The sequence below is a fragment of the Oculina patagonica genome, chromosome 2, assembly GCF_052425735.1.
Source record: "Oculina patagonica isolate OP01 chromosome 2, crgOcupat, whole genome shotgun sequence".
Classification (NCBI taxonomy): domain Eukaryota; kingdom Metazoa; phylum Cnidaria; class Anthozoa; order Scleractinia; family Oculinidae; genus Oculina; species Oculina patagonica.
Genome location: NC_135759.1, coordinates 23,672,095 through 23,697,896, shown reverse-complemented (window position 1 = coordinate 23,697,896; position 25,802 = coordinate 23,672,095). Strand labels below are relative to the sequence as shown.

At 38.5% G+C, this 25,802-nt stretch overlaps 2 protein-coding genes across 2 annotated transcripts in view; both read left to right on the top strand.

The window, feature by feature from the left end:
• Positions 1-3,023, top strand: part of LOC144642228 (uncharacterized) — a 28,067-nt gene extending 25,044 nt beyond the window's left edge. Inside the window, exons 16-19 of the mRNA XM_078501210.1 lie at positions 471-923; positions 1,704-1,940; positions 2,058-2,246; positions 2,931-3,023. Coding sequence (XP_078357336.1) covers positions 471-923; positions 1,704-1,940; positions 2,058-2,246; positions 2,931-3,023 — 972 coding nt within the window. The remainder of the gene's footprint in view (positions 1-470; positions 924-1,703; positions 1,941-2,057; positions 2,247-2,930) is intronic.
• Positions 3,024-10,699: 7,676 nt separating this feature from the next.
• The window catches only part of LOC144642227 (uncharacterized), a 44,804-nt gene continuing 29,701 nt past the window's right edge, over positions 10,700-25,802 (top strand). The window contains exons 1-3 of the mRNA XM_078501209.1: positions 10,700-12,157; positions 23,401-23,641; positions 24,458-24,948. Coding sequence (XP_078357335.1) covers positions 10,700-12,157; positions 23,401-23,641; positions 24,458-24,948 — 2,190 coding nt within the window. The remainder of the gene's footprint in view (positions 12,158-23,400; positions 23,642-24,457; positions 24,949-25,802) is intronic.

Sequence of the window (25,802 nt, the reverse complement as noted above, 5' to 3'; positions counted from 1 at the left end):
ACATGGCAAAGGTGACATCATATCTTAATAGAGTTGCCAAATAACCTAAAGTTTAAGTTTCATGCTACATGTATTTTATATCTGATCCTTTGTAATTATTACGTGACTTGTGTACACATGTACGCAGACACTAATTAATATCAGTAATGACTATCGTAAGCTGATATTTAGTAACAATTAAAGTGAGCGAAGGAATGAACTAGGATTTCTTATGTAGAAAAGAAATTTACAAACTTAGGAATAGCTTCTGTATCCCTGTCATGGAAACATTTGTTATTGAATTTCGGAAAAAAACTGAAAGCTGTAAACAATGACTGAATGTCGTACACCAAGGGATCCGGAAACACTTTCTTAAGAACCTTCTAGAAAATAATTAGTAGAAGTTAAAAGAAGAGGGGAATGTAAGGCTAGCTAAGAAAAAAGAGATGGAAAAAATAGTTATTTCAATTTCTCTTTTTTATTGTTTCAAGGATACTCTCAATACGCTGATATTACTTGGTGATGTCTTTGAAATGTGGCTGGATCCTTACACTGTTTCTCCGCCATCAAATCATGAACGAAAGGCCAAATGGAAGAAAAACGAAGTTTGCTCTCTATTCATCAGCTCCGTTCGACAGATGGCTAAAAATGATGACGTCAAAGTTTTCTACATCCGTGGAAATCATGACCACGAAATGGACGCCGGGACATGTCGAGATCTGTTTGGCCCTAACGTAGAGTTCATACCAGGAACTCTCATCTACGTCATCAATAGCGATGATGGAAAACAGTATCGGGTGCGGTTTGCGCATGGCCATGAATGGGATGTCTTCAATTCCTACTCAGTGACAGAACCCAGTGACGAGCTATGCGGCAAGCCTATTGGTTATTACGTTGCACGTTCAGCTGCCACGTCTGACTCATCAATGAGTGAAGTACAGCAGGTGGGTAACATTTCCATTTTAAGGCGTGATCAGATGTGAGATCAACCTTTATCAAACTCATCTATAATTTTTTAAGATAAAACAAAGGAAATCAGAACCGTGACGGTGGTTTGGAATTAGCGTAGATATTTACGACATTATTTCTCTGTTTATTTTTTAAGTTTAAGTTTCGATTTTGAAGAGAGACACTTGAGAGAGGCAAGAGCGGAGAGCGTATGATCGCATTTCCAAATACCTTTGTTGTTGTCCAAAGCAATCCGCTGCAGGTCGCATTTTCATTCCCTTCTCGGTGTTTAAAAATGTGATGAAACCATTTAATAAATTCCGTCCATTGAAATGAGAATGTAAACAGGCCTTTAAAAAAAACCGTTTGGTTCCTGTACATGTCGCGTGATTCACAGAGATATATAGAAGTGGAACCCCAGCTACTTTCTGTTAAAAACAATGCACATATTTTGGATTATTTTAAAAAAAGAATCATTTTGCAACTCTGTGTCATGCAAAAATCCACATGATTAGATTTTACTTCTGACTTACTTCTGACTTACTTATCGTCATACATATAACACTCTTTTCCATTTAGCCTGGCCTCTACCCTTTGACCTGCACGCCAAGGTTAGAACTGCTGGGGGAAGACCCCCAACGGTATAGCTCTCAAGGTCATTGCGGCACGCAAGCTCTCCCATCGGGAAGATGATAAGGTTTCAGGGCATTTTAAATATCAAGTTAAGTCTTAGTCAATTTTTAACTAATGTAATCTGCATAATGTTTCGTGTACAGATTCTCCACTCCGTCACTCGATCCATGCTGAATGGGCTGCATCGTGACGTTATCGGTTCGTCCATTATTGAGTTGCTTGCAAAGAAGTCTCCACAGAGAAGGTTCACAGAGTCGCTGATAGAAGCTGCACTCGAGAGAGATGTCTTCCTGAATGAGCACATTCTTTTAGAAGGAGGGAAGTCTATCAAAATGGAAAATCTACTTAAGTCTAGATACTTTAAACGCCATGTTAAGAAGGTAAAAGACTTACCACAACTTAAAAATATCTTAAGCAAACAAACATCATACATAGTTTCCTTACTGGAAATCACACATTTTTTTTAATAAAGAAATCATTTTTGCTATTTTTTCCAGTTTGGTTCAAGTGATGCCTACAGCCTGCTTAAAGGTGCCCTGGGAAATTTTGAAGACTTTTTGTCTCGGTGTGGCGAGGACGTGGTAGTACTGGGTCACACTCACGAATGGCGCGGAGAGACGATTAAAAGCAGAATTGGAAAATTGATTTACGTCAACACTGGATCATGGATTGATTATGCACATGCGGTAAATGTTAACTGCTTGAACTTTGACTTAAAACTGTACATACAGTATAATTATTGCTCGTTATTACTAGTTTAATTTTCTTAGGCACATGCATGCTAAAGTGGAGTTGGTTCATACTAGCAACATAAGGACATAACGATAAAGAAAAGTTGTTTCTTTTCCTTAGTGCACTGGACAAAACAATTGAGGATTGGATTTATTTAAAATATTTCGTCCAAAAATTGTATTTGTTTTACCAATGAAATTGATACTTGCTGTCTGTGTTAATCAAGAAAATACAAGTGACAAGTGGGATATTCCATAGCATACCACGAGAAAGTTTTGTGTAACCATTTTATACCATGCCAGGGAAAAAAAACGCTTAAACTTCGTCAAGAAAAAGATCACAGTATTCGATGGGAATATTGAGTTGAATACCTTCGAATATACAACGGCTCTCCGTATTCTGATTGCGTGTCTTTTTCATGGCATGGTATATAAGGTAGCACCACCTCAAAAGAATGGTGTAATTGGGTCATTACTGTACCCAAATTAAGCCTCCTTCGTAGACGGTCTCTGTGCTTATCACTGCGCAGTATCACCAAAAGCGCCTGCGTAGGAGGTTAACCCAATTCGGCCTAATATTCATATCCCATCTCGATTGCAATAGAATAAAATTTATACGATGTTTTATTTTCTTCACAGTTTTCATACGCTAAAATCGTCCCTCCAAGAAAGTCCAAGCCAGGATTTGTTGAAATTCAACACGACTCGTTGAATTCCAACAAAGTGGTGTAATCTGATACCAGCCGTCTCCGCAGCTGCCAATTGCCACGTAAAACTAAGTGCTGTGGAGGGTAGTGATGCATTGGTTCTTTGCCTTTCGTAATATTTATGTTAATTAGTAAGCTTGTAGATCCTGAACGTGAAGAGAAAAAGACATGTACAGTGAATCTTGTATTAGGCGGACACTCTCAGGAAATGCTTAAATACCATTCTTACAAATGCTGTACACTTTTGGGACTACTCACGTAAACTATATATCGAAAATTGATCGAAGCATTACATGTAGTTACAGATCATACTGTAACATTCAGTTGATCAAACAAGATTTCTATACCAAATGAGATAGAAGAGGTATAATTTACAGTAAATAAGGGAAAAAAAATTTAGGACCTTGGCTACTGTCCAGTTCATAAAGGGTGTCCGCTTTATACAGGTTTGACTGCCGTATTAACGGGGTGGCCGCATTTACGGGATAGGGTCAAATTTTATGACTGGTCTACTTCCGAGGTCTACTTCAAGTAAGTGACCTAACAATTGCACTTTTAAACAACTATTCTTGATAAAAAATCCCGACTGAAGATAAGGTGGAGTTCCAGTGACGCGTACTTTCTTTATGTGCGTTTACGTGCACGAAAAAAAATTAGATACAAGGTATGAACGACTTGCAGAAACGTGTACGCAAGTCGTTCATACATTGTCTCTATATTTTTCAGGCAAGCAAAAAATTACGCGTCACTGAAAATTCACCCATATACAGTAAAAAAAAACTAATGAAGATTCAATCAGCAAATAATTTATACAATATAATGGGAAAATGAATACAACTGGGTTGAAAAATGGGTATTTGGTTCGAGTGACCGGATTAACGAGGTAAAGTTATAAAGGATTAACAGGTTGGGATTTCAGAATGTGGTCGTTGGCCGCTTTTACGGGGTATTATTATAAAAAAATGTATGGGCGTTTCGCCGGGACAAAAAAAAATGGGGATTCCTCTCCTACCCATCCATTCATCTAGCGGGTTTTCGACTCGTTCTCTCGGCTTCCGACTGCTATATTTCTTCCCCAGGTACGCAAAAAAATTTTTGCTTGAGAAATTCCTTTCTAGATAGAGTTGAGCTAATTTTTTTCTTAATTTTTTGTGGTACGGTATGTAATTTATGATACATTCCAGCTTGTGTAATGCAGAAAGCCCTGCTACACGGGGTCGGCAACGGAACGGTTATGTAAGGAAAGTTTCCATAACAATTGCTTAAGTGTAATACTCCATAATTTTCGAGCTTTTTTAAAAGTTCGCGGACACCGTACCTCACCGATTTCGCTGAAATTTGGCATGCAGTCTTGTTTTAGGGTCCTAACTACCAAATGGATATTAAAAAGTTTCAATTCTTTTTATTTTGGAAAATATCGAGAAGGCCGATTTGAAGCGCCCGTGACGGCCCGCCAACATGGCGGATCGAAGGTGTTCTTGTTACTTCGACACTGAACCTGCCGTCACAGTTTCTCGATCATACTTGGTATAGTTATAAAGAACTATCTTTCTTCTTTCTATATATCAAAATAGATTCGGCAAATGTTGAGTTTGGATGATCAACGGCCAAGAAGTTCGAAGGTATGTTAACGATGTTTTGAACAGTCTCAAATTTACTACAAAATGAAAGGCTTATAATTCCACTGTTATCTCGATTTAGAACAAGCCATTTACCATGAACAAAGCTTGTTCATTGGTGAATTGATTCCATTAATAAAAAAATTGGGGAAATGTAACCGTTAAGAATAAAAAATTATGGAACCTCTAGTAAATTGGCCATTTCGGCGTCATTTCAGCGGATCAGCTCATTTAACAGCAAATAATCGGGAGAAACATGAAAGGGTTACAGTCGTTTATAATAAGCAGTTTTCAGGTATTCTTTGCTTATCTTAAACAAATACATAATCTTTGCCAAAGATATGGCGATTTTTGAGCGTACGATCGTTTCTCCAAATTTTTATGTCGGCAACTTTATTTTATTTGTTGTCGAGATTATACGCTGTTGTTATTCAATATTCGTTTCACAAGAACTTCTGTTGCTCGCATTTCCCAAATCACTGTTTAAGAAATTGTCCATTCCGTAACAGGGTCGTTCTTACTTTTTCTTTAAAAATTACTAGGAAAGCAAGAATGTCATAGAACGGTTTTATACTAGTGAAAATACCTGTCAGACATAACTTCAAGTGTTTGTGTTATCTGGCTGTTTTCACAAATATGCAAATTAAGGAATTCTTAAAGTGCCTATCTTTAACTATTTCACGCTTAAAGATTCCTCTAAATCTTTTCGCCTACCTTTTGGCCAAACGAAGTTTTGTGTCTCCAGGCAGAATGCTCTTTATCAGCAATGAAAGTCGAAGAGATACAGAAGCTCGAGTAAAATTCTAACTGATGTGAAATGAACATCGTTTGAGCTTGACGTGTATTTATAGATTGCGCTCGAGCTCCGTTAATTAAGTTTATTCATTTGGCGATCAGATAAAAATCAATGAATGATCAGATTTATTAAAGTCCATTTCTAAGCACGAGAGACACGGAAGTTTGTTTCAGAAGCATTTATGCATAGAATGCATTTATGCATTTATTGGGGTGTTTTTTGGTGTTGTTTTTTTTTTTTAGGGGGCTCGGGGGGGTGGGGGGAGGGGGGTGTGGAAGTGGTGCCTTCGTATCCTCTTTTGTTCTTTTACCCAGTGGCCTGAATTTGGAACAGTTCGGGGAATGCATTATCAATTACTCTTCGTTATGCCATGCCCCTTAATGTGGGAGCGCCGCGCCTCAATTCACGATAAAAAATTTATGGCCGCCCGGTCCATTTATGAGAGGCTTTCCAAAGAACTTAACGCATTGTCCCCCAAAAGCTCTATCCAGGACTGTTTGGTCCAGAGTCCAGCGCAGTGACCATTATTAGGCCATCACGCTCCCCAACCGTGTAAGAAAGTGCAAAAATCTGCTTGTTTTTTATGTTTAAGGCGGACGGCTCAGGCTCCCTTGCGGGCGGTGCAATGCCTGACCGACCAAACACGCCTCATCCTCCCCCGAAGAGGAGGGTCCACCTAAACTGAGGGACAACCATGTCGCCAACTTCGCCGGGGGATCGAACCCCGCCTCCTACAAAAATTAAACACAAAACCAAACTGAACACGAACGGGACATTAAACGGAAACAGACGGGAAGGCAGTGCTTCCAATCAAGGAGACCGCTAAACGTGGGAACAAACATGCACAGGGCAAAACAAACATACAGGACAACACTACAAATGCAGTACACCAGCTAAGGAGACCGCAGCGCACAACTGAAGGAAACAGGCGAACAGCAGGAAAAGCAGAACAGCAGCAGGAAACAGGACTCAGGGCTTTTTCTTCCGAGCAGGGAACTTCAACGGGACAACTTTACGAGACAGCGGAGGACCAGCAGAAGCACGAGGGCCAGGGAAAGAGCTTGGGAAGGAAGCTTCCCAAAAAAAAAAATCTGCTTGTATACCGGTAAGCCCTGGGGTTGTACAGTTTGGTACGAAATGTGGGCTTTTAAATGTGGTAGGTCTTATATCCGTGGTTGCGGTGCGGTGGCTTAAAGCCACTTGTTCTTGTCTTGTTTTCTGAAAAACGTTTTTATAAACTGATTTGAATTACATTAATGAATTAAAGGGACAGTGTCACCAAGATTTAAAAAAATTTAAAACTCTCAAGACGGTAACCTGGTAGGAAAAAAGTGGCCTTAAACTTTGACAGTTGAATAGAAAGAAATATATGGGCCTTCAATTGGGAGGGCTTATGAGAGAAAAGGATAAAAAGGGGAATTGCACAGAATCTGCTCAACAGCGTACTCTCGAGCAGCTTTCATTTATCTGCCCACTGTCTTTTTCTCTCTCCAGGTTTTAGTAAGGCCAGACCGCTATGAGTGGATTTACAATTCATATTAACACTTTTTTGAGATTTTTAAATCCCGGTTCTAGCTTTGGGGGGATATTGCGTTGAGTTCTTCGGAAAGCCTCTGTACTATCATACCGTATTTACTCGAATAAGCGCCGCCCCCGAATAAGCGCCGCCCTCGAATAAGCGCCGCATTTCGGACAAAAAAGATATTTTTATAATAAGCGCCGCCCCCGGCGCCGCAGTCCCGATGCAGCGCTTATTCAAGGAAATCTGTTTAACTAGAAACAGAACTACAAAGCAACTCTTAAACAAACTTGGACATTTCTTTCCATCAAAAGCGACGTTCTGCAGTTCAAAGTGCTTGTTTTACCGCTCAGTTTTTCTATTGAACATTCTTCAGTACAATCTTCAGCTAGAGACGACTTTTGGCAATCAGGGGACCCTATTTTAATAAATGTAAAGGATTAGATTCTTTGTGGCGTCAAACTTTTTAATAAGCGCCGCCCTCAAATAAGCGTCGCCCTCGAATAAGCGCCGCACTGGAGGCGTAAAAAATTTAATAAGCGCCGCGGCGCTTATTCGAGCAATTACGGTAGTCCCTTTCTTCACCTAGGTCGGCGATAAGGACATACGTGATGTAAGTCATGACGCATCACGAGAGGTGTCCTTATGGAGAGGCTCGACTTTAATAAAAAAAAGTCCGAGATAACAAAAATAGCCAAGTTCTCACCTGCTTTTTTTTTGTAAAAATCTGGACGAAAAACATTTGTATCTTTTAACTTGCCCTAAAAAGAATTGATTCGAAATTCATTTCAAATCAATGAGGAAAATGTGTTAGCTTCACTGTTATTTATGTTGTTCTTGCCGCGAGTAAGCCACGCATTCTTCGAACACGATAATTACTGATGACACAAACGTAAAGTCATGTTCATTTCAAAATCAGCTCGCATTTTGCTTATTAACAGATGAGCTCTTTTGTTCAGCATTCAGACCACTGTGTCAGAGATGTAAAGAGGATTCGGAGGCACCACTTCCACCCCCCTCCCCCTGCCTTCCTACAACAACACCAAAAAAAACCCAAACTCCCAGCTATTATAAATGCAGATTTACCGCTAGAAGCCGAGTATTTTTTAACCGCGTCAGTCAATAATAAACCGGTATTTCTATGCATAAATGCTTCTGAAACAAACTTCCGTGTCTCTCGTGCTTAGAAATGGACTTTAATAACTCTGATCATTCATTGATTTTTATCTGATCGCCAAATGAATAAACTTAATTAACGGAGCTCGAGCGCAATCTATAAATAGGCGTCAAGCTCAAACGATGTTCATTTCACATCAGTTAGAATTCTACTCGAGCTTCTGTATCTCTTCGACTTTCATTGCTGATAACGAGCATTCTGCCTGGAAACACAAAACTTCGTTTGGCCAAAAGGTAGGCGAAAAGATTTAGAGGAATCTTAAGCGTGAAATAGTTAAAGATAGGCACTTTAAGAATTCCTTAGGCCTGGTTCACACTAGCGACATAACGACATAACGGCAAGGTCACGCAAATGCAAAAAACACCTCACATTATGTTTTATGTCACCAGTATGAACAACATAACATAACGACATAGTTGAAACATAATGACATAAGCATAACGACATAAGGAAAGAATTGAACTTTTCTTTATGTTGTTATGTCCATGTCGTTATGTCGTTATGTCGCTAGTGTGAACCAGGCCTTAATTTGCATATTTATGAAAACACAAACACTTGAAGTTATGTCTGACAGGTATTTTCACTAGTATAAAACCGTTCTATGACATTCTTGCTTTCCTAGTAATTAATCGGGCGGGGCCTGGGCCCGATTCATAATCTGCACGGAATTTTTTTTTTTTTTTTTTTGTCGGTAAATCGATCCAGACCCACGCGGCCCAGCCGGCTCTTCTGTCACGGTCACGCAAGATTTAATATTTAATAGCAATCAGCCGATCACTAGCGTTTAACACGAACACTCTGCTCTCTGAAATGTATAATTTTAAAAGAATATTTTACAAGAAGAGAAGGCTGAATATAATCACATAGCGAAAACCAAGACCGCTTGGACATGTCCAAGCTATTTGAAACTACCACTACGTCAGACCCCTGTCACGCGATCTCTCGCTTGTAGCTATAAATAATCATTCACCTATTTTCTGTTTGAATACTCTGCGCTCTGTTTGTGTGAAATATTTATTGTTGTGTTACTCAAGCGTTTGGCTCGGAGCGAGTACAAGTCGTACAAATTACCCGGAATGTGTTAAATATTGCAAAACGACGACTTATTTTCTGGATAGCCCAATTTTTGTTTTGAGTTGACGGTATTTTGAGAATCGAAACGTTATCGAAACGTAAGTTGCAAGCTCAGCAAGAATGTGCCAAAGCACGGGATACACGTCATCGCGCCAGGGGAATTACCAAAAGCTTGTCGGAAGACGCTAAACGGAGAAACACAATGGGATGGCCTTAGTCTACTCTTTATTTTGGCGTGATTTGGCTTTCTTTTAAATGAACTGGTTTGGGTTTATTTTATTGAACATTCGGAACAAAATAAATATTTGCATGCGTAAGCAGGCATTTTTCCGGCTAGGCATGTGGCTATGACGTGGTAAAGGAAATTCATGTCACGTTCACTCCGTGACTAACGCAAACACGACTTGTGTGTTTCTCAAGTGACTGCTTTTCTAAAGATTTTACTGTGCGGTGCCGTGCCTTTAAGCCAAAGCACTGAAAGAGGTCGGGTGGTCAAAAATTACCCGCACGATTATAAACTGCTTGCAGTTCTTGTTTTTAAAGAAAAAGTAAGAACGACCCTGTTACGGAATGGACAATTTCTTAAACACTGATTTGGGAAATGCGAGCAACAGAAGTTCTTGTGAAACGAATACTTGAATAACAACAGCGTATAATCTCGACAACAAATAAAATAAAGTTGCCGACATAAAAATTTGGAGAAACGATCGTACGCTCAAAAATCGCCATATCTTTGGCAAAGATATGTATTTGTTTAAGATAAGCAAAAAATACCTGAAAACTGCTTATTATAAACGACTGTAACCCTTTCATGTTTCTCCCGATTATTTGCTGTTAAATGAGCAATCTATAAATACACGTCAAGCTCAAACGATGTTCATTTCACAGCAGTTAGAATTTTACTCGAGCTTCTGTATCTCTTCGACTTTCATTGCTGATAACGAGCATTCTGTCTGGAGACACAAAACTTCGTTTGGCCAAAAGGTAGGCGAAAAGATTTAGAGGAATCTTTAAGCGTGAAATAGTTAAAGATAGGCACTTTAAGAATTCCTTAATTTGCATATTTGTGAAAACAGCCAGATAACACAAACACTTGAAGTTATGTCTGACAGGTATTTTCACTAGTATAAAACCGTTCTATGACATTCTTGCTGTTCCAAGGCCCGGGAACTCCTGGCGCTTTCCCTCAGACGATATATCCTTTCAGGCAGTCAGTGCAGGCAGTATATTGATTTTTCCTCTCTCTCCTTCTTTATTATCATGAATACGTAATATTACTACTACTTACCTACCCTCCCCTTGTGTGAGCCTCATTCTGCGGAGTTACTTGTAGCCTGTAGGGTGGGTTTTCCCCTTCAGTTTTATTATTAGTACTTTTTACTTGAGATACGAACGTTCTGTCCGTTAGTACCAATCATTTTGTTTTGTTGAGATTCAATTCTCAGCTGCTTTCGAAATGTTTACTCAGAGGTGTTTAAAATTTGCCTCGTTTAATGTCGAGGGCTTGCGCAACAAGATGGAGGACCCCAGTTTTACTAGTGAAATATCAAAATATGATTTTGTTACGCTTGTTGAAACTTGGTTACCAACCGATGAGCAAGTCAATTTCGATGGATATATTAGCTTCTCATTATATCGAAAGAAGAACCCAAGAGCTAAACGTGCCTCTGGTGGGATAACTCTTCTGATAAAAGAGCACCTATATCAAGGTGTTAAGATTTACAAATGCGAAGATGACAAATTTTTATGGTGGAAGTTAGATCGGAGTTTCTTTGGGCTCTCCGACGATATCTTTGTCTGTTCTGTGTATCTTCCTCCGTACACGTCTTCCACTCAGTTATTAGGTAAAAACAATGACCGCCTTGATTGTTTTACAACACTCCAGAATCAGCTTTTAGATTTCAGTAAGAAAGGTAAAATCATACTTTGTGGCGATTTCAATGCCCGTACTGGTCATTTGGATGATTTTGCAGAAGATTTTTCATGGGACTCAGGTTGTAATTTGGGGGTATCTGTAAACGACCATATTAAGCACAGAAGCAATAAGGATCATAAGGTCAATAAATTCGGCTCACATCTAATAGAGCTTTGCCATGGTTTCAAACTACGAATTCTTAACGGTAGAGCTAAAGGTGATAGGCTCGGTGATTTTACATGTTTTACTCCAAATGGAGTAAGTTCAATTGACTATGCTATAGTTAGTGAGGAATTACTCACTGAAATAATAGGTTTTGTTGTCTCCCCTTTAACGGACTGGTCATGCCATTGTCTTATATCTTTTGTACTAAAGTCGGGAGTGCATATGAAACCGGAAAAGACCAGCATTTCTCCGTTAAATCCATTACCAATGTCTTTTAAATGGAATGAAATAGCCAAAACTAAATTTCTGGGTGAAATGTTATCACAGAAGGTTAGTGACCGTATTGAAAAATTATCAACTACATGGCTGAAGGATGACGCCTGTGACGTCGATTCCGCAGTTAAAGACTTTTCAGATGTTATTTTTACTGTAGCTCATTCTACCTTAACGGCTAAACTGGGTTGTGTTGGGCGAAAAAACTCGAAGCTTCCAAAGAGGAAGAAAAGAAAATGGTTTGATAAGTCTTGTTTTGAGTTAAAAAAGGAAGTGCTGCGCCTTGGAAATTTGACGTCTAAATTTCCTTCTGACCCTTTCTTACGTGGAAGGTTTTTCGTTGTAAAGAAAACGTTCAAAAAGATGGTAAAATCGAAGAAGAGATTGTTTAAGGAAGCCTTACTTCAGAAAATTGCCAACTTTGAATCAAATAACCCCAAGGAGTATTGGGAAATGGTAAATGATTTGCGGCAACAATCAGCCCAACAAACAACAGACGCGGTGAACGCAGATGAATGGTTAGATTATTTTAAAAAACTATCTTCGCCAACTATTACTTCGAAAAGTGAGTTTGAGAAGTTGGTTGACTTAAACGTATCCAGGATTGCTGATTTCGGGAAGGTAAATGACCCAATTCTCGATGACGAAATCTCTCTTGAGGAGATTCACAAAGCGTCTGTCAAATTGAAAACAGGCAAAGCCGCTGGAAACGATAGTATTTCAAATGAGATGATCAAGTCTAGCATTTTCATTCTCGGGCCCGCCTTAAAAATTCTTTTCAACAAAGTTTTAAACTCAGGCATTTTTCCTCAGTTGTGGTCAGTAGGATATATCTCACCCGTATTTAAAGCAGGTGATACAGGAGACCCTAATAATTACCGCGGCATCACCGTGTGCAGTTGTCTGGGAAAATTTTTCACATTAATTATTAATGAATGTCTTACAAAATATCTAGATGAGAATAATATGATATATTTCAATCAAATCGGTTTTCGAAGAAACTATAGGACGTCAGATCACATTTTTGTTTTAAAGACTCTCATTGACCTATATACAAAAAACGGTAAAAAAGTATACGCTTGCTTTATCGACTTTCAAAAGGCGTATGACACAATATGGAGAAATGGGCTGTTCTATAAACTGATGAAATATGGAATTTCTCAAAAAATAATTTTTTTACTAAAAAACATGTACGATAGAGTTGTTTCTGCGGTCAAAGTTAAGCATGGACTTAGTTCCTTTTTTCAACCTCTTATAGGAGTTAAGCAGGGTTGCAACCTGAGCCCAACATTGTTTAACTTGTTTATAAACGACATTGTTGATCTGTTTGATTCTAGTTGTGAACCTCTGCATATGATAGATTGCCAAATTAGTTGCTTACTGTACGCAGATGATTTAGTTCTTCTTTCTCAATCGGAAAGCGGTTTACAGAAGTGCCTTGATAGATTAAATAGTTACGTTAAGAAATGGCAAATGAAAATCATTATCAAGAAGACTAAGGTCATTATTTTTAACAAAAGTGGCAAAGTACTCAGAGGTGAATTCAAGCTTGGTAAACAACCATTACAAATAACTGATAGCTACGTCTATCTAGGGATTGTTTTCACAATCTCTGGCTCTTTCTCACTGGCACAGAAGAAGCTGTATAATAAAGCTACAAGGTCTTTATATAGTTTCCTATCAGAGATTAACATTTACAATGGTGCCTCTGTCACAACAATTCTTAAGCTTTTCGATTCTCTTATACAGCCAATCCTTTTGTACAACTGTGAAATTTGGGGTTGTTTTTTAAAATTGTTTGGGGGTAATTACGATAAATTTGTTTCCAAAGTTTTTGATGAACGAATAATCCCCGAAACTATGCATAATAAAGTATGCAAAATGGCTCTAGGGGTTCACTCCAAAGCAAGTAACCTCGCAGTAAAAGGAGATCTTGGACGCTTTCCCCTTCACCTCCTTATTTATACTGAGTACAATTTTTAAATACTTTTTGAGACTTCTTACATTCTCAGAAAACAAAATGTTAAGTAGTGCTCTTGAGACAAACATTCAATTGGATAACACTGGTAAGCACTCTTGGTTTACCACTATTAAACACCTTTTGCGTTTTACTAAATTAGATGTGATGACAATAGATTTTTCAACTTTTGAAAGAAGTAAAATACCCAACCTGTTAAGGTTGTTTAAAAATAATCTTTCAAAACAATTTCAGGTTCATTGGTTGAAAAATATAAATAAGGATAAATTAGATCCTTCAATTGGAAACAAATTAAGTCTTTACGGCGAAATAAAAAACGAAGTTAGGTTTGAACCTTATCTAAGGATAATAAAAAATGTCAATCAAAGAGTGGCGATAACCAAAATGCGGATTTCTAGTCATCAACTGCCTATTGAATCAGGTCGATACAGGAAGATACCTCGAGATGAGAGACTTTGCCCATTCTGCAAGTCATCTATTGGTGACGAGTTCCATTTTTTGATGAAATGCACCCACTCATCATTTTCTCATCTTAGAGGTGTCTTCTTAGATCGCTTCTTTTCAATAAATAACAGTTTTAAATTTTTGAATTATAAGGCACTTTTTATATATATCTTAGCTATGTGCGATGAAAATATCTTGAATCTAAGCGCCCACTTTATCTGTGATATTTTAAACTGTTATAATGAATCACTAAAAGAACTTGAGGAGAATTTTCCCTCACGACCAAGAGTTAGTTGTTAGCTTGTTAATGTTAATGTTTAGTTATTAAGTGTATTCTGTTGTAGTCCTGTGGAACTGAAATCTTCAAGTTGAAGATAAAGTCAATAAAGTTTGGCATAAAGTTAGTAATTTTTAAAGAAAAAGTAAGAATGACCCTGTTACGGAATGGGCAATTTCTTAAACAGTGATTTGGGAAATGCGAGCAACAGAAGTTCTTGTGAAACGAATATTGAATAACAACAGCGTAAAATCTCGACAACAAATAAAATAAAGTTGCCGACATAAAAATTTGGAGAAACGATCGTACGCTCAAAAATCGCCATATCTTTGGCAAAGATTATGTATTTGTTTAAGATAAGCAAAGAATACCTGAAAACTGCTTATTATAAACGACTGTAACCCTTTCATGTTTCTCCCGATTATTTGCTGTTAAATGAGCTGATCTGCTGAAATGGCGCTGAAATGGCCAATTTACTAGAGGTTCCATAATTTTTTATTCTTAACGGTTACATTTCCCCAATTTTTTATTAATGGAATCAATTCACCAATGAACAAGCTTTGTTCACGGTAAATGGCTTGTTCTAAATCGAGATAACAGTGGAATTATAAGCCTTTCATTTTGTAGTAAATTTGAGACTGTTCAAAACATCGTTAACATACCTTCGAACTTCTTGGCCGTTGATCATCCAAACTCAACATTTGCCGAATCTATTTTGATATATAGAAAGAAGAAAGATAGTTCTTTATAACTATACCAAGTATGATCGAGAAACTGTGACGGCAGGTTCAGTGTCGAAGTAACAAGAACACCTTCGATCCGCCATGTTGGCGGGCCGTCACGGGCGCTTCAAATCGGCCTTCTCGATATTTTCCAAAATAAAAAGAATTGAAACTTTTTAATATCCATTTGGTAGTTAGGACCCTAAAACAAGACTGCATGCCAAATTTCAGCGAAATCGGTGAGGTACGGTGTCCGGCCAAAGTTCGAATCTTATAGACTATGACAATTAAACTTCCTCTTTGTAAGCTAATGAAACTTTTCTCTTTAGAGTTAAGAGACTGTATTGAATGATAAGTAGAGATGACTTCTATTCAGTCAATGCAACGACAAAAGTGTGGAACTATCGCATCGAATAACAAGTATTACAAATCTTTCCCAGCAGTGCCGATGCAAGCAAAAATCGTGTCATGTAACAAGGGTTTCTTGTCATTAAATAAAAAGTGATAAGCTCGAGCTTCTCAATACTGTGTATTGTTTTTACATAATGGACTGTGCAATAATTATCGGGAGGTGGGGGTTCTAAAACGAGTACAAAACGGCTTAAAGTTAACTTAACCCCCCTGTACAAAGGCTGAAATAACATCTCACTCCCTGAACTAGAGTTAACCTCCCCCCCCCAACCTCAGCTCCCATTGCAACAATTGAAACTACTGTATTAAAGATATGACAGCAAAACATGATGATAGTCTCTTCAGTGACAGGACCGGTATAACTCAGACTATTCATGCTATAACAACAGGCATCCACGAGAATATTGCATTAAACAAAAATAGATCGACACATGAAGAAAGATGATGAAAAAAGCAAAAAACAAAGGACAAAAAACAAAAAAGCTTGACTGTATTTCTCTTATTGGGAGAAATGGCAATAGATTGTGAGTTCGACCCTGAGCAGTAGGTGTCCAAAAAATTGAGAAAAAGTCTATTTAGAAACACTTTCCATTTTATTTCGCTAACCGATAAAGCTTTTTTGAGAGACTTGTTGAAGTGCGACATAAGTAATGCACAGTCCCTAAAACTCTTTTAATTCCTTGAACTCCTAACCGGCACCGAACAACCGCAATCCAATAGTGCAAGCTGATAGCGTGAGTGAATCACTTCGCCAAAAAATTTTCATTTTTTGGCGCGCGGGGATTTTGATGTACATTTCCACCGGCGAAGTTATAAAACAGTCAATCATTTCACGCTTTCAGCTGTGCGCTTTCGACTTTTGGTGCACTTTGGGAAGTTTGGATAGCATGAAAGGAGCTAGCAATAGGCGAATCGAGGAAGTTGCCACGGTTAAAGTCTTGAATTTTTTAATTTTTATTTGTGTTCCTGTAAGCGGCTATACATTTCTAGTAAGTAAGTAAATATGAATAAAGTGTTTCTTTTTCTCAATATTCCCTAAAAATGGCATTTCCGGGCTTCTCTAAATTGCTTCTACGCTCAATTTGGCCCGCTGGCGGCTCGCACCTCCGGCGCTTCGCCATTGCCTCGGTTATTCGAAAATCTAGCTATGAGCCTAACTAGAGTTACTCGAGACGATACTCTTACGCTTCGTTCGTGCTCTCCAAACTTCCAGCATGCACCACAACTCGATAGTGCACGCTAAAGCATGAACAATAGTTAATTATAAATAGTAACATAACTTCACTACATGAAAGAAATACAAAAACCGTTATTTACTAGTGTAATTGCGCGCGCTGTGATTGGTCAGTGTGACTTCATTATTAAAGAAATAAAAAACGCACCCGAGTGCATTGTTGAGTTATATAAGCACGCGGGAATTTTTAAGAACACGAGAGAAGTGCATAGAGAAGCACGAGGCGCAGCCGAGTACTTCTCGCACTTCTCGAGTGTTCTTAAAAATTTCCAAGTGCTTATATAACTCAACAATGCACGAGGAGAAAGTTTTTTATTTCTCCTATGAAATGTTAAAAAAAATTGCGCGCGCTAAAACTCGTGACGTAAGCAGCGTGCATTATAACTCGATAAAGCACGCGCGTGACGTATGCAGCGTGCTTTATGAATTCAAACTGACCAATCACAGCGCGCGCAATTACTCGGACATTTTATAAAGCTCCATAAAGCACGCTGCAGACGTCACGCTAAACTTGCTCCAAGTCGCTCGTTAGATTCGCAGGAGACCACTGAATATAGAAAACGGAGGGCGCGCGCGGGCATGAGAAACAAAATGGCGGAGGATCGTGGCGGAACGAGCGACTTGTCTCACCTGCAGCGCGCCAATTCTGAAATGTAGCGTCACCGGTGGATTTTTCCACCGGTGACGCCATCGAGATTATGTCAATCATATTGTATTGCGCGAACTTACTGAGCGCGCTGTGCCCGCCAACTTAGCGCGCGCTGCTCGCGAGAAACGCTTGCGTTTAACGTTTTACCTCTTCAGCAGACTTGTTTCCCTCTCACATCGGCAGTTTAAATCAGTTTTGGAACAAACAATACAAATGTTTTCTTCTGTGCCTGTCCCTTTAAAATCTTACAGAAATGAGAGAGCCATCAAGGGCCTTGAGTATGATTTTCCACGAAAAGGGGAAGAAAATCGCAATTTTAACACACGCCACAACGCGCGTCAGCTGCACACGGCGCACGAAACTGACGTCAACATGATAATACTCAATGCACACGAAATGATGCAATATTTTCGCGGCAAAAAAACTTGAGCTAGAATCGATTTCCTGCAAGTGACACAAGTCGCTCGTTCCGAGCCATTCCTCTGCAAGTGTCATTTGTTTTCCTTCGCGCGCGCGTTCACAGAAATGAATCCCGCGCGATCTCTCGCGCGCGATTTCAAAGCGATTTTATTTAAGTGACTATAGATGCAAAGAAAAAACGAGCGACTTGGGGCAAGTCTAACGTCACGCGCGTGGTTTATTGAGTTTTATTATATGGCTACAATAGTACGCGCGCTCTGATTGGCTGCTGAGCGGGCATTATTTTCTTGTAATGACCGGGCATTATGAAACTTTTTCTCGGCTCGACGGTTTTTTGAGTTGTGAGTAAAAGCTACTAGTGAGGGGGTAAAAACAACAAAAGATGGCAACAAAATATAACTATCTTTTCAACAACTAAAAGAAAAATATAGCTACCGATACTTCTTTAGTATGAGCGACGAAGAGAGCCACAGAGAGCGAGTTTTACCTCCAGTGTTTTTTCCCTTGATTATACTCTTCTTTTGAATAGTGCTTAAAGGCCATACAATAAATAACTTATTAACCTCGTCCGTTCGGTCATTACAGGGGAATCTCAGACCTCGACCTTGATGCATTGACCTCGCTGTCGCCCTGTCAATACATCAAGGCCTCGGTCTGAGATTCCCCTGTAATGACCTCACTCTCGGTTAATAAGTAGTATATAATGCACGCTACTTACCTCACGAGTTTTAGCACGCGCAATTTAATTTCTTTAACATTTCAAAAAAGAAATAAAAAACTTTCTCCTCGTGCATTGTTGAGTTATATAAGCACTTGGGAATTTTTAAGAACACTTGAGAAGTGCGAGAAGCACTCGGCTGCGCCTCGTGCTTCTCTTTGCACTTCTCTCGTGTTCTTAAAAATTCCCGCGTGCTTATATAACGCAACAATGCACTCGGGTGCGTTTTTTATTTCTTTATTAAAACTCGCGTACCGTTCTGAGATCCGCTGTAAGGACTTCTTTGGAAATAAAGTGAGCTTAAGTGAAAACAAACATTACTTCTAACGAGAATAATATCTCATTAAATCTAGACAACAATTGAAATCCAGCTTCGCAACCGTTTAAAAATCGAACGCTTTCTCAGAGAGGAAGTCGGTTATACGAATAATCTATTCGTATCCAGTGCCTCTCGACCAGGGCATGGTTTTGACTTTTGTACGGCGCTTGATGGAAAAATACTTTTCTAGTTAAGGAGTTAACCGAAATGTCGAAAGATATACATTAATGTTCAACTGGAAGACGTGTCGTGCGCCGTCAGTCAGTATCTGTTGTTGCTGCCTGTATTTTTTTTCTTTAGCCGGCTTTTTTTACAGGTCTCAGTATAAAACAAAAATTGTGAACGAGAAGTGAAAATAAACAATGTTTAAAAAAAATGGCAATTTTGAATTGCTAAGTGACATTTAATTTTATGCAAAGTGCTTTCGAGTCTATTTTGCCATCCATGGTGACGAAAGAGATGAAAAGACCACCTCTTCCAAGCACGTTAAAAATCGAGTATTAAAGGAAACCTATGGTTTGAAAATCAGCTGTATCTCTGGTTCGAATTGTTCTACTAAGCTGAAGTTAATTTTTCCTGATTATAGCACTCGGCATTCCTTCTTCAAGTTATTGCATTCTTTTTACACCAAAAATTACAAATAACTTTACATATTTCGTTTATTATACGGATGTGTAATCAGACAGTACAGTCGTTTACTAAGCTGAACTCTATTTTTGGTACCTTGAAATTATTTAAAGAATCGATGTTTTTTAACATTTTAACACACCCTACGTGCCCCCTAGTTAGAAAGTTTTCATGTTGTCACCCCATACGATCTCGTTGGCATAGCACTTTATAGGGCTGCCTCTTGAAGGCGTTAGCTCATTAAGGTACGTAAAGCTCATGAATACTGATCTGTTTACAAGCACTAGAAGCCAAAAGAGCCTGTTTTTACTCAACTTGTGAAAAGATCCGCTGTAAAGGTTAGATCATTCCTATACTGCGTTACCACTATACGTTTTTGATTACGTAGCTTCTGTAAAAAGATGCCACATCATTATTTTCTTTTTCAAACTTTTCAAGAAAATAAATTTGCTTTTCAATAAAAATTTCCAATTATGACGCGAATGTCCCACTCAATAGTTTTCGCACATGCCCCAATTATGCAAGGGCCATTACAATAGGCCGATTCCGAGTTACCCCTTGCCTCTGTTTTAAAGCGAGTCTATTTGCGAAACTATTCACTATGAAAATGAGTTTCATCTACACGTCCATTTTCATGCAAATCAAACTCATTTTCATTTGAATGGTTTTGCACATAGACTCGTTCTGAAACAGAGGCAAAAGGTAACTCCGAAATGGCCCATTGATTTATTTTTTAAAGCTGAGCGATTTACAGAGCCAACATTCCACACAGCATATCAGATATCCATGCCACCCATTTGTTTCAAATGAAATTCATAATAGAGTCGCTTTACTTGAAGAAGCATTAGCCTAAAGAACGTCTACCTACGGAACGTTACTTGAGGTAAATGTGCGATTTGTTTTGAAGAAAAAATTATATTCTTGGAAAATTATCGAGCCAAAGATCTTAGCACCCGTGTCAAACGTATTTTCGCTGGCAATGTATATACTGCACTAGCTCTCGAAGTAGGTACCGGTGACAAGGATGTCGAAAAAACCCTTTTGGCTTCCATTCCATTTGAAACGGAACAAATTTTAAAGGCGTTCGTCGTGTAGAGGCCGGCAACCTTTAACTTTCTAAACTTAGACTGATAAATTTTTTCAATTATAGCTTATTTAAATAGCTTAAAGCTGATTTCCAGTCCGTACTGCGCAGACTCGGGGTTTGTTTTCGTTTTTGTTTTGAATTCGTTGAAACGTTACACTTCGTTGACAGCATACATGAAGTTTTTTAGTCCGCCATTACAGTTCGCATCGTTCAAGAATTTCCGATGAGCTGAAACGTCGGTTTGAAATAGCGTCAAGGTTCTTCTACTTGTTATTATTTGTTCTGCAAGGATATCTGGCGTTAATAATGAAGAAACAGGTAAGTTTGTCACGTAATTTTTAGTTTTGCTTTGTTTGTGAGGCTCACATAAACATTGCAGCCGAGATTGCGCAGTACTGACTGTAATTCATCTTTAATTATCTTAGTTTTATAACAAAAGTCTTCAATATAGGGATATCTTGTTTACCAATTTGTAGGTATTCATGTATGTTTGTACAAGGGCTTAAACTAAGGCCGTGTTTATTTACAGCATACGCGTATAGCCGCCAGCTCCGCATTTGCTTGTTGGGATTTTTTATTGTTTTCAAGGTAAAAAACAATTAAAAACTCCAACGAGCAAATGCGACGACTATACACGTATTATATGTTGCAAATAAATACGCCCTAAATATCTGCTAACGACAGGTAAAGTAATTGACAGGATCGACTATAGTTAAGTGATGAGGGAGAATTATCAACTTTTAGGATAATCCATTATTCATTTTGTTTTTTTCATTTGTCGCAGGTCTAAGATACGTTCATTCCTACACTTTGAAGAAAACCGTTCGTCGTTCCTTTGAGGCGCGATTAAAACTTACACTCGCATATATTTAGGTATAGAAAACATATTTTATCGAACACGGGACTCATTTCTGTTTTCGCTTCTCAAAAAATATAGCGGAACCGCTTCAGGCCAATAATGACAAACCACATTTTAGCTCTAATTACAGTTGAATCCTGATAACTCGAACCTTCAATAACCTGAACCTCCCGCTAACTCGGCGAACCTTTTTCGATTCCCCGGGAGGATAGTTCGCCCAGACTGCAATCTTAAAGAAGATGTTTTTGAATTTTTGAGTTTTGTATTTTTTTAGTTTTTTAATGTATTAAGCCATCTTTGTTTTTAAACACACCTTTTCACTTGTCTATTTAAATTTTTAGTTGTACACTGATGGCGCCATCTTTAAGTTTTCCGTGTCTAAATAAAGTTTAATATAAGTTTATTATGAGTATGTAGAAGATTTGAACTTCATAAGGTTGAGTACGAATGGTTGCTTTATATTTAGTCGGGGCGCTAAGAAGCGAGGGTTGGATAAAGTGGACGATATAAGAGAGTGAAGCGGTTGGTTTCTCGCGATGGGAAACTCGGAGTCTTCACATTCCACAAAGACCTTTGGAGAGGTAAGGCGGTATACTATCTCTTGGTGGGCTATATTTTGACAAATCTTTAAGGGTTGTATGGGGAGATTTTAAAATTAACTAATTGACGATTCTTTTCATATTTTGGGGATCATTTTATTAACTTTGGGATATTGTAGGCATATTTGGAAGATTTCAATTGTCGCAAGGCAGATTTTATAAGTAGGATATGAGGCAAGGGTCTTCAGGTAACTGGCTTTAATTCTGGTGCTTCTCTGTTTACAAGCGTAGTCGAAAGAGTAATAGAGAGTGAATTATTGTGTTCTTATTATTCATTAAGAGCTACAAGGCAGCTATATTTATGTGAAACACTAAGATTAATTACTTTTCACAAGTCAGTTTCATGATCATATGCGAAAGATAGTTGTTTCCAGATGCCTCAATGCGAAACTAGTTAAGATTTGATTGCTCGTGCAAAGTAAGATTTATTAGTAACATTAACTTATTATGGAACTGTAAATCTGGATAAACAACTAGAATCTTGAAAATAATATTCCAATCTGTTTTTTTCACTTGCACTTCTTCGTTCAAATCTGCATTATAAGTCCTCTCAGTTCACTGAAATCTAGTTTTCAGCTGCCTTATTCCTAACACCGTCGGAATCCTTTGTTTCCTACTTGAACATAGTTATTCTTATCGGGCTTATTTTACGATTCATTTGTTCTCTCCGGCCCAAACAGCTAAGGCTACCCAACTTATCCATAAGAAAGAAGTTTCCTTTTGTCTTTTAATTGAAATTATTGCCTGTTAACATAAATAGAAGGTCAACACCGCTTGTAGTTAGTTCAGATTGACTTGAGCAAAACAGTTGTAATCAACAATCAAGCCTGATGACAGATTAAAACAGTTTTGCCAAAAATATCTCTGATTACGAGTCGTTACTGCCTTCTAAATCTGCTCTGCGACTCTCTCAACTAACTAAAGACCATCAGATTGATTTGGCTCGAGTAGTTCAAATCTATCAAACTACTCGATTCTCATCCTAAAATTTTAATTGCCTGGGATCCGATGCAAAGTCGTGCCCTTTTTGCCCGGTTTTATAAATCTTTTAAGCTAAGATTCTGGGATTTCGCGTTATGTTGATAGTTTGACGCTGACTTTTTTTAGATGTCACTCTCAAGGCGTTTCGAACAAAGGTGGTTTAACTGCTCAAAATTTTGCGATATCAATTGTATAACAACAAAGCATTAGACTTTTCAGAGAAGTTGTAAGAGTTTAGAAGATGACAACAAGTTACAAAAAAGATCCAAACAATAAAATCAGCTAACGATAAAGACAAATGTCAGTGTAATCAGCAATAATAATACAATAATTGTTCGATTCTAATGCACCGTATAAGTTTGTTCCGTTTAACTCGATCTTTTTTCTTTATTGTCCAGATGAAAACATTCCCTTCTTTATTAGCCGAATAACGCATAAATTATTAAATTTTCTTTAAATATCCTCAGTGGTTAGGCATCAAATTATATTAGAAAAATAACCCTGCATTTTTCGTGACTGAACCATCATTTTCTTAACAGCAACTGCCACAGTTTCCTCGACTATCCTCTCCGCCATCCGAAATCAAGCCTCACTATGATGTCGTGATCGTGGGGTCTGGGTACGGGGCTTCCATCGCTGCTAGTCGCTGTGCAAGGGCAGGACAGAAGGTTTGTGTTCTGGAACGAGGCAAGGAGTGGTTACCTGGGGAATTCCCCGAAACATTCTCAGAAGCTTCCAAGGAACTTCAGATTTCATTTGGAGGGAAGAAACATATGAAAGGTATGTAATTATGTAAACGGGACTCGCAACACGTATCGATGAAACTGATTAGTGATTACGCTAATAAATTGTCCAGGTCCCATTTAGAACATGATTGAAGGGTAACAGCTAAAATAGCTATTATGCTGCATTTATTTGTATCAGTACAATCTCTTGCTTCCGTACTTCATATCTCCTCCATTTTCTCTCTCTACTAATCTTCGCTCACTATTCATCCAATCTCCTTAAGACCTCTCCTCCTGTAAGTCATAAATGCACACACCGGGCCCACCAAATCAATAGTTTCCAATCTACCGAATTGTATCGTTTCAATCTAAATAGTAGTTGATTGTTTTTACAGTAAATACCAATCAAAAAACTAATAAAAAAATGCTAGGAAAAATTCAAAAAGCCCGACATCCTCTTTTAATGAGACCCTTCTTCGTATGACCTAAAATTAAGAGGCTGTGTCCGTAAAAGCAGTCCGGTCGATATCAAGCTTGAAAAATAGATTTCTTGTGTGTTTATAACCATATTTCGCTTGATCGGATCATTCTTTTTTTCGAGTTCTTAAGGATTTTCTGTTCATTTTAACGAGCGCTCGTAGCGACCACTGCCAGGGCCTAAATTTACCACAACTTTGGAAAATGATTTAAAAAGAACTAACAACGTCTGTACCAAAGAAACACGACAGCCACTTATATTATGTGTTTTAAAGTTACCATACCGACTTTTAGTTTTCCAGGCTTATCCCACATACGCTCTTCATCTATTTGATGTGCGATCTATTTGATCGGTTGTTTGTTTTGTTCATTTTTTTTATATTTCGTTTTTCAGGGAAGTCGTCAAATCTCTACGATTTTGTTGTCACTGAGAATGTAACAGTAATTCAAGGGTGCGGCCTTGGAGGGGGCTCCCTTATAAATGCAAATGTTGGGCTCGACAGCGACCCTGCTGTTTTCAGTGATCCTGTATGGCCACAAGAGCTTAGAGACGATCTCCAGAATTTTACAAGCGTCGATCGGCAGCACGTACTAGACATGTTGAAGCCAACCCCATACCCTGATCACTACCCAAAGTTACACAAATTGGAGCGAATGAAGGAAGGACTCTGTGAATTCGACATTGAAGACACGGGCAAGATGTTTTATAAGCCGCCTTTGTATATTACGTTTGAAGACACGCCTGCGAACCATGTGGGAATACCGCAGCCCAAATGTACCGCATGCGGAAATTGTGTCGGTGGTTGCAACGTTGGCGCCAAGAACACACTGAACATGAACTACCTGCCAGACGCAAAGGCTCATGGAGCGAAAATTTTTACTGAGGTATCAGATATGTTTTCATGAAACCGTTAAAGTTGTCACTGTTATAAAAGAAGGAAACATGCCAAATATAGTGGGTTAGCTGTGAATAATTATTCTGAGGGTGAGCGTGTTGCACCTGCAAAAAAATTCAACAAAGGGCGTTATTTTTTTTGGATAGATACAAAACAGCAAAGCTGACCAACCTTGCCCCCCTAAAAGGTCGGTTTCGTAAGGTCTTACAGCATTAGCTTGGAGAACAATAAACTTAGATACGAAGCCATAACTAAACACAGCTGTAAACTATCTAATTACTTAACACTATTCAGACCGTGCTTTTTTGGATCTTTGTAGACGGTAGGGGCGGGGGCGATTCTGCACCCCGCCCCCCTACTCCGCAACTTCCAGAATATTTAAGCAATCACAAACTATGAAACTTAGAGGATATATAGTATGTCAGAAAATCTATCTTTTGATATACACTTGTACGTCACGTGGAATGATGACTTCACATCACGTAATAATTACATCATGATGTCAAAGCAGCCGCCATCTTGGATCCGCCATCTTGGATTTCACAACTTATCCAAGACGTCAGAAAATCCCCCAAAAGTACTGAAAAGTACTTAAAATCAATAAAACGGTGCAAAAAACCTAAAAAGGTGAAAATAATTGCACTTAAAGTTAATTTTCATTTAAGAAACACTAAAATTACAAATTTGGGAAAACATGTCTGTCAAAGTGTCGTTGCCACGGTAACGTCAAGTTCCCGACAAAACAACCTATCCTACCGTTTGGATAGGATTAAAAAAAAATTAATGAGCAAGATCTTATAGAGTCAGCGAAAAAAGCTTCTAGGAAAAATATCTGAGTTCTTT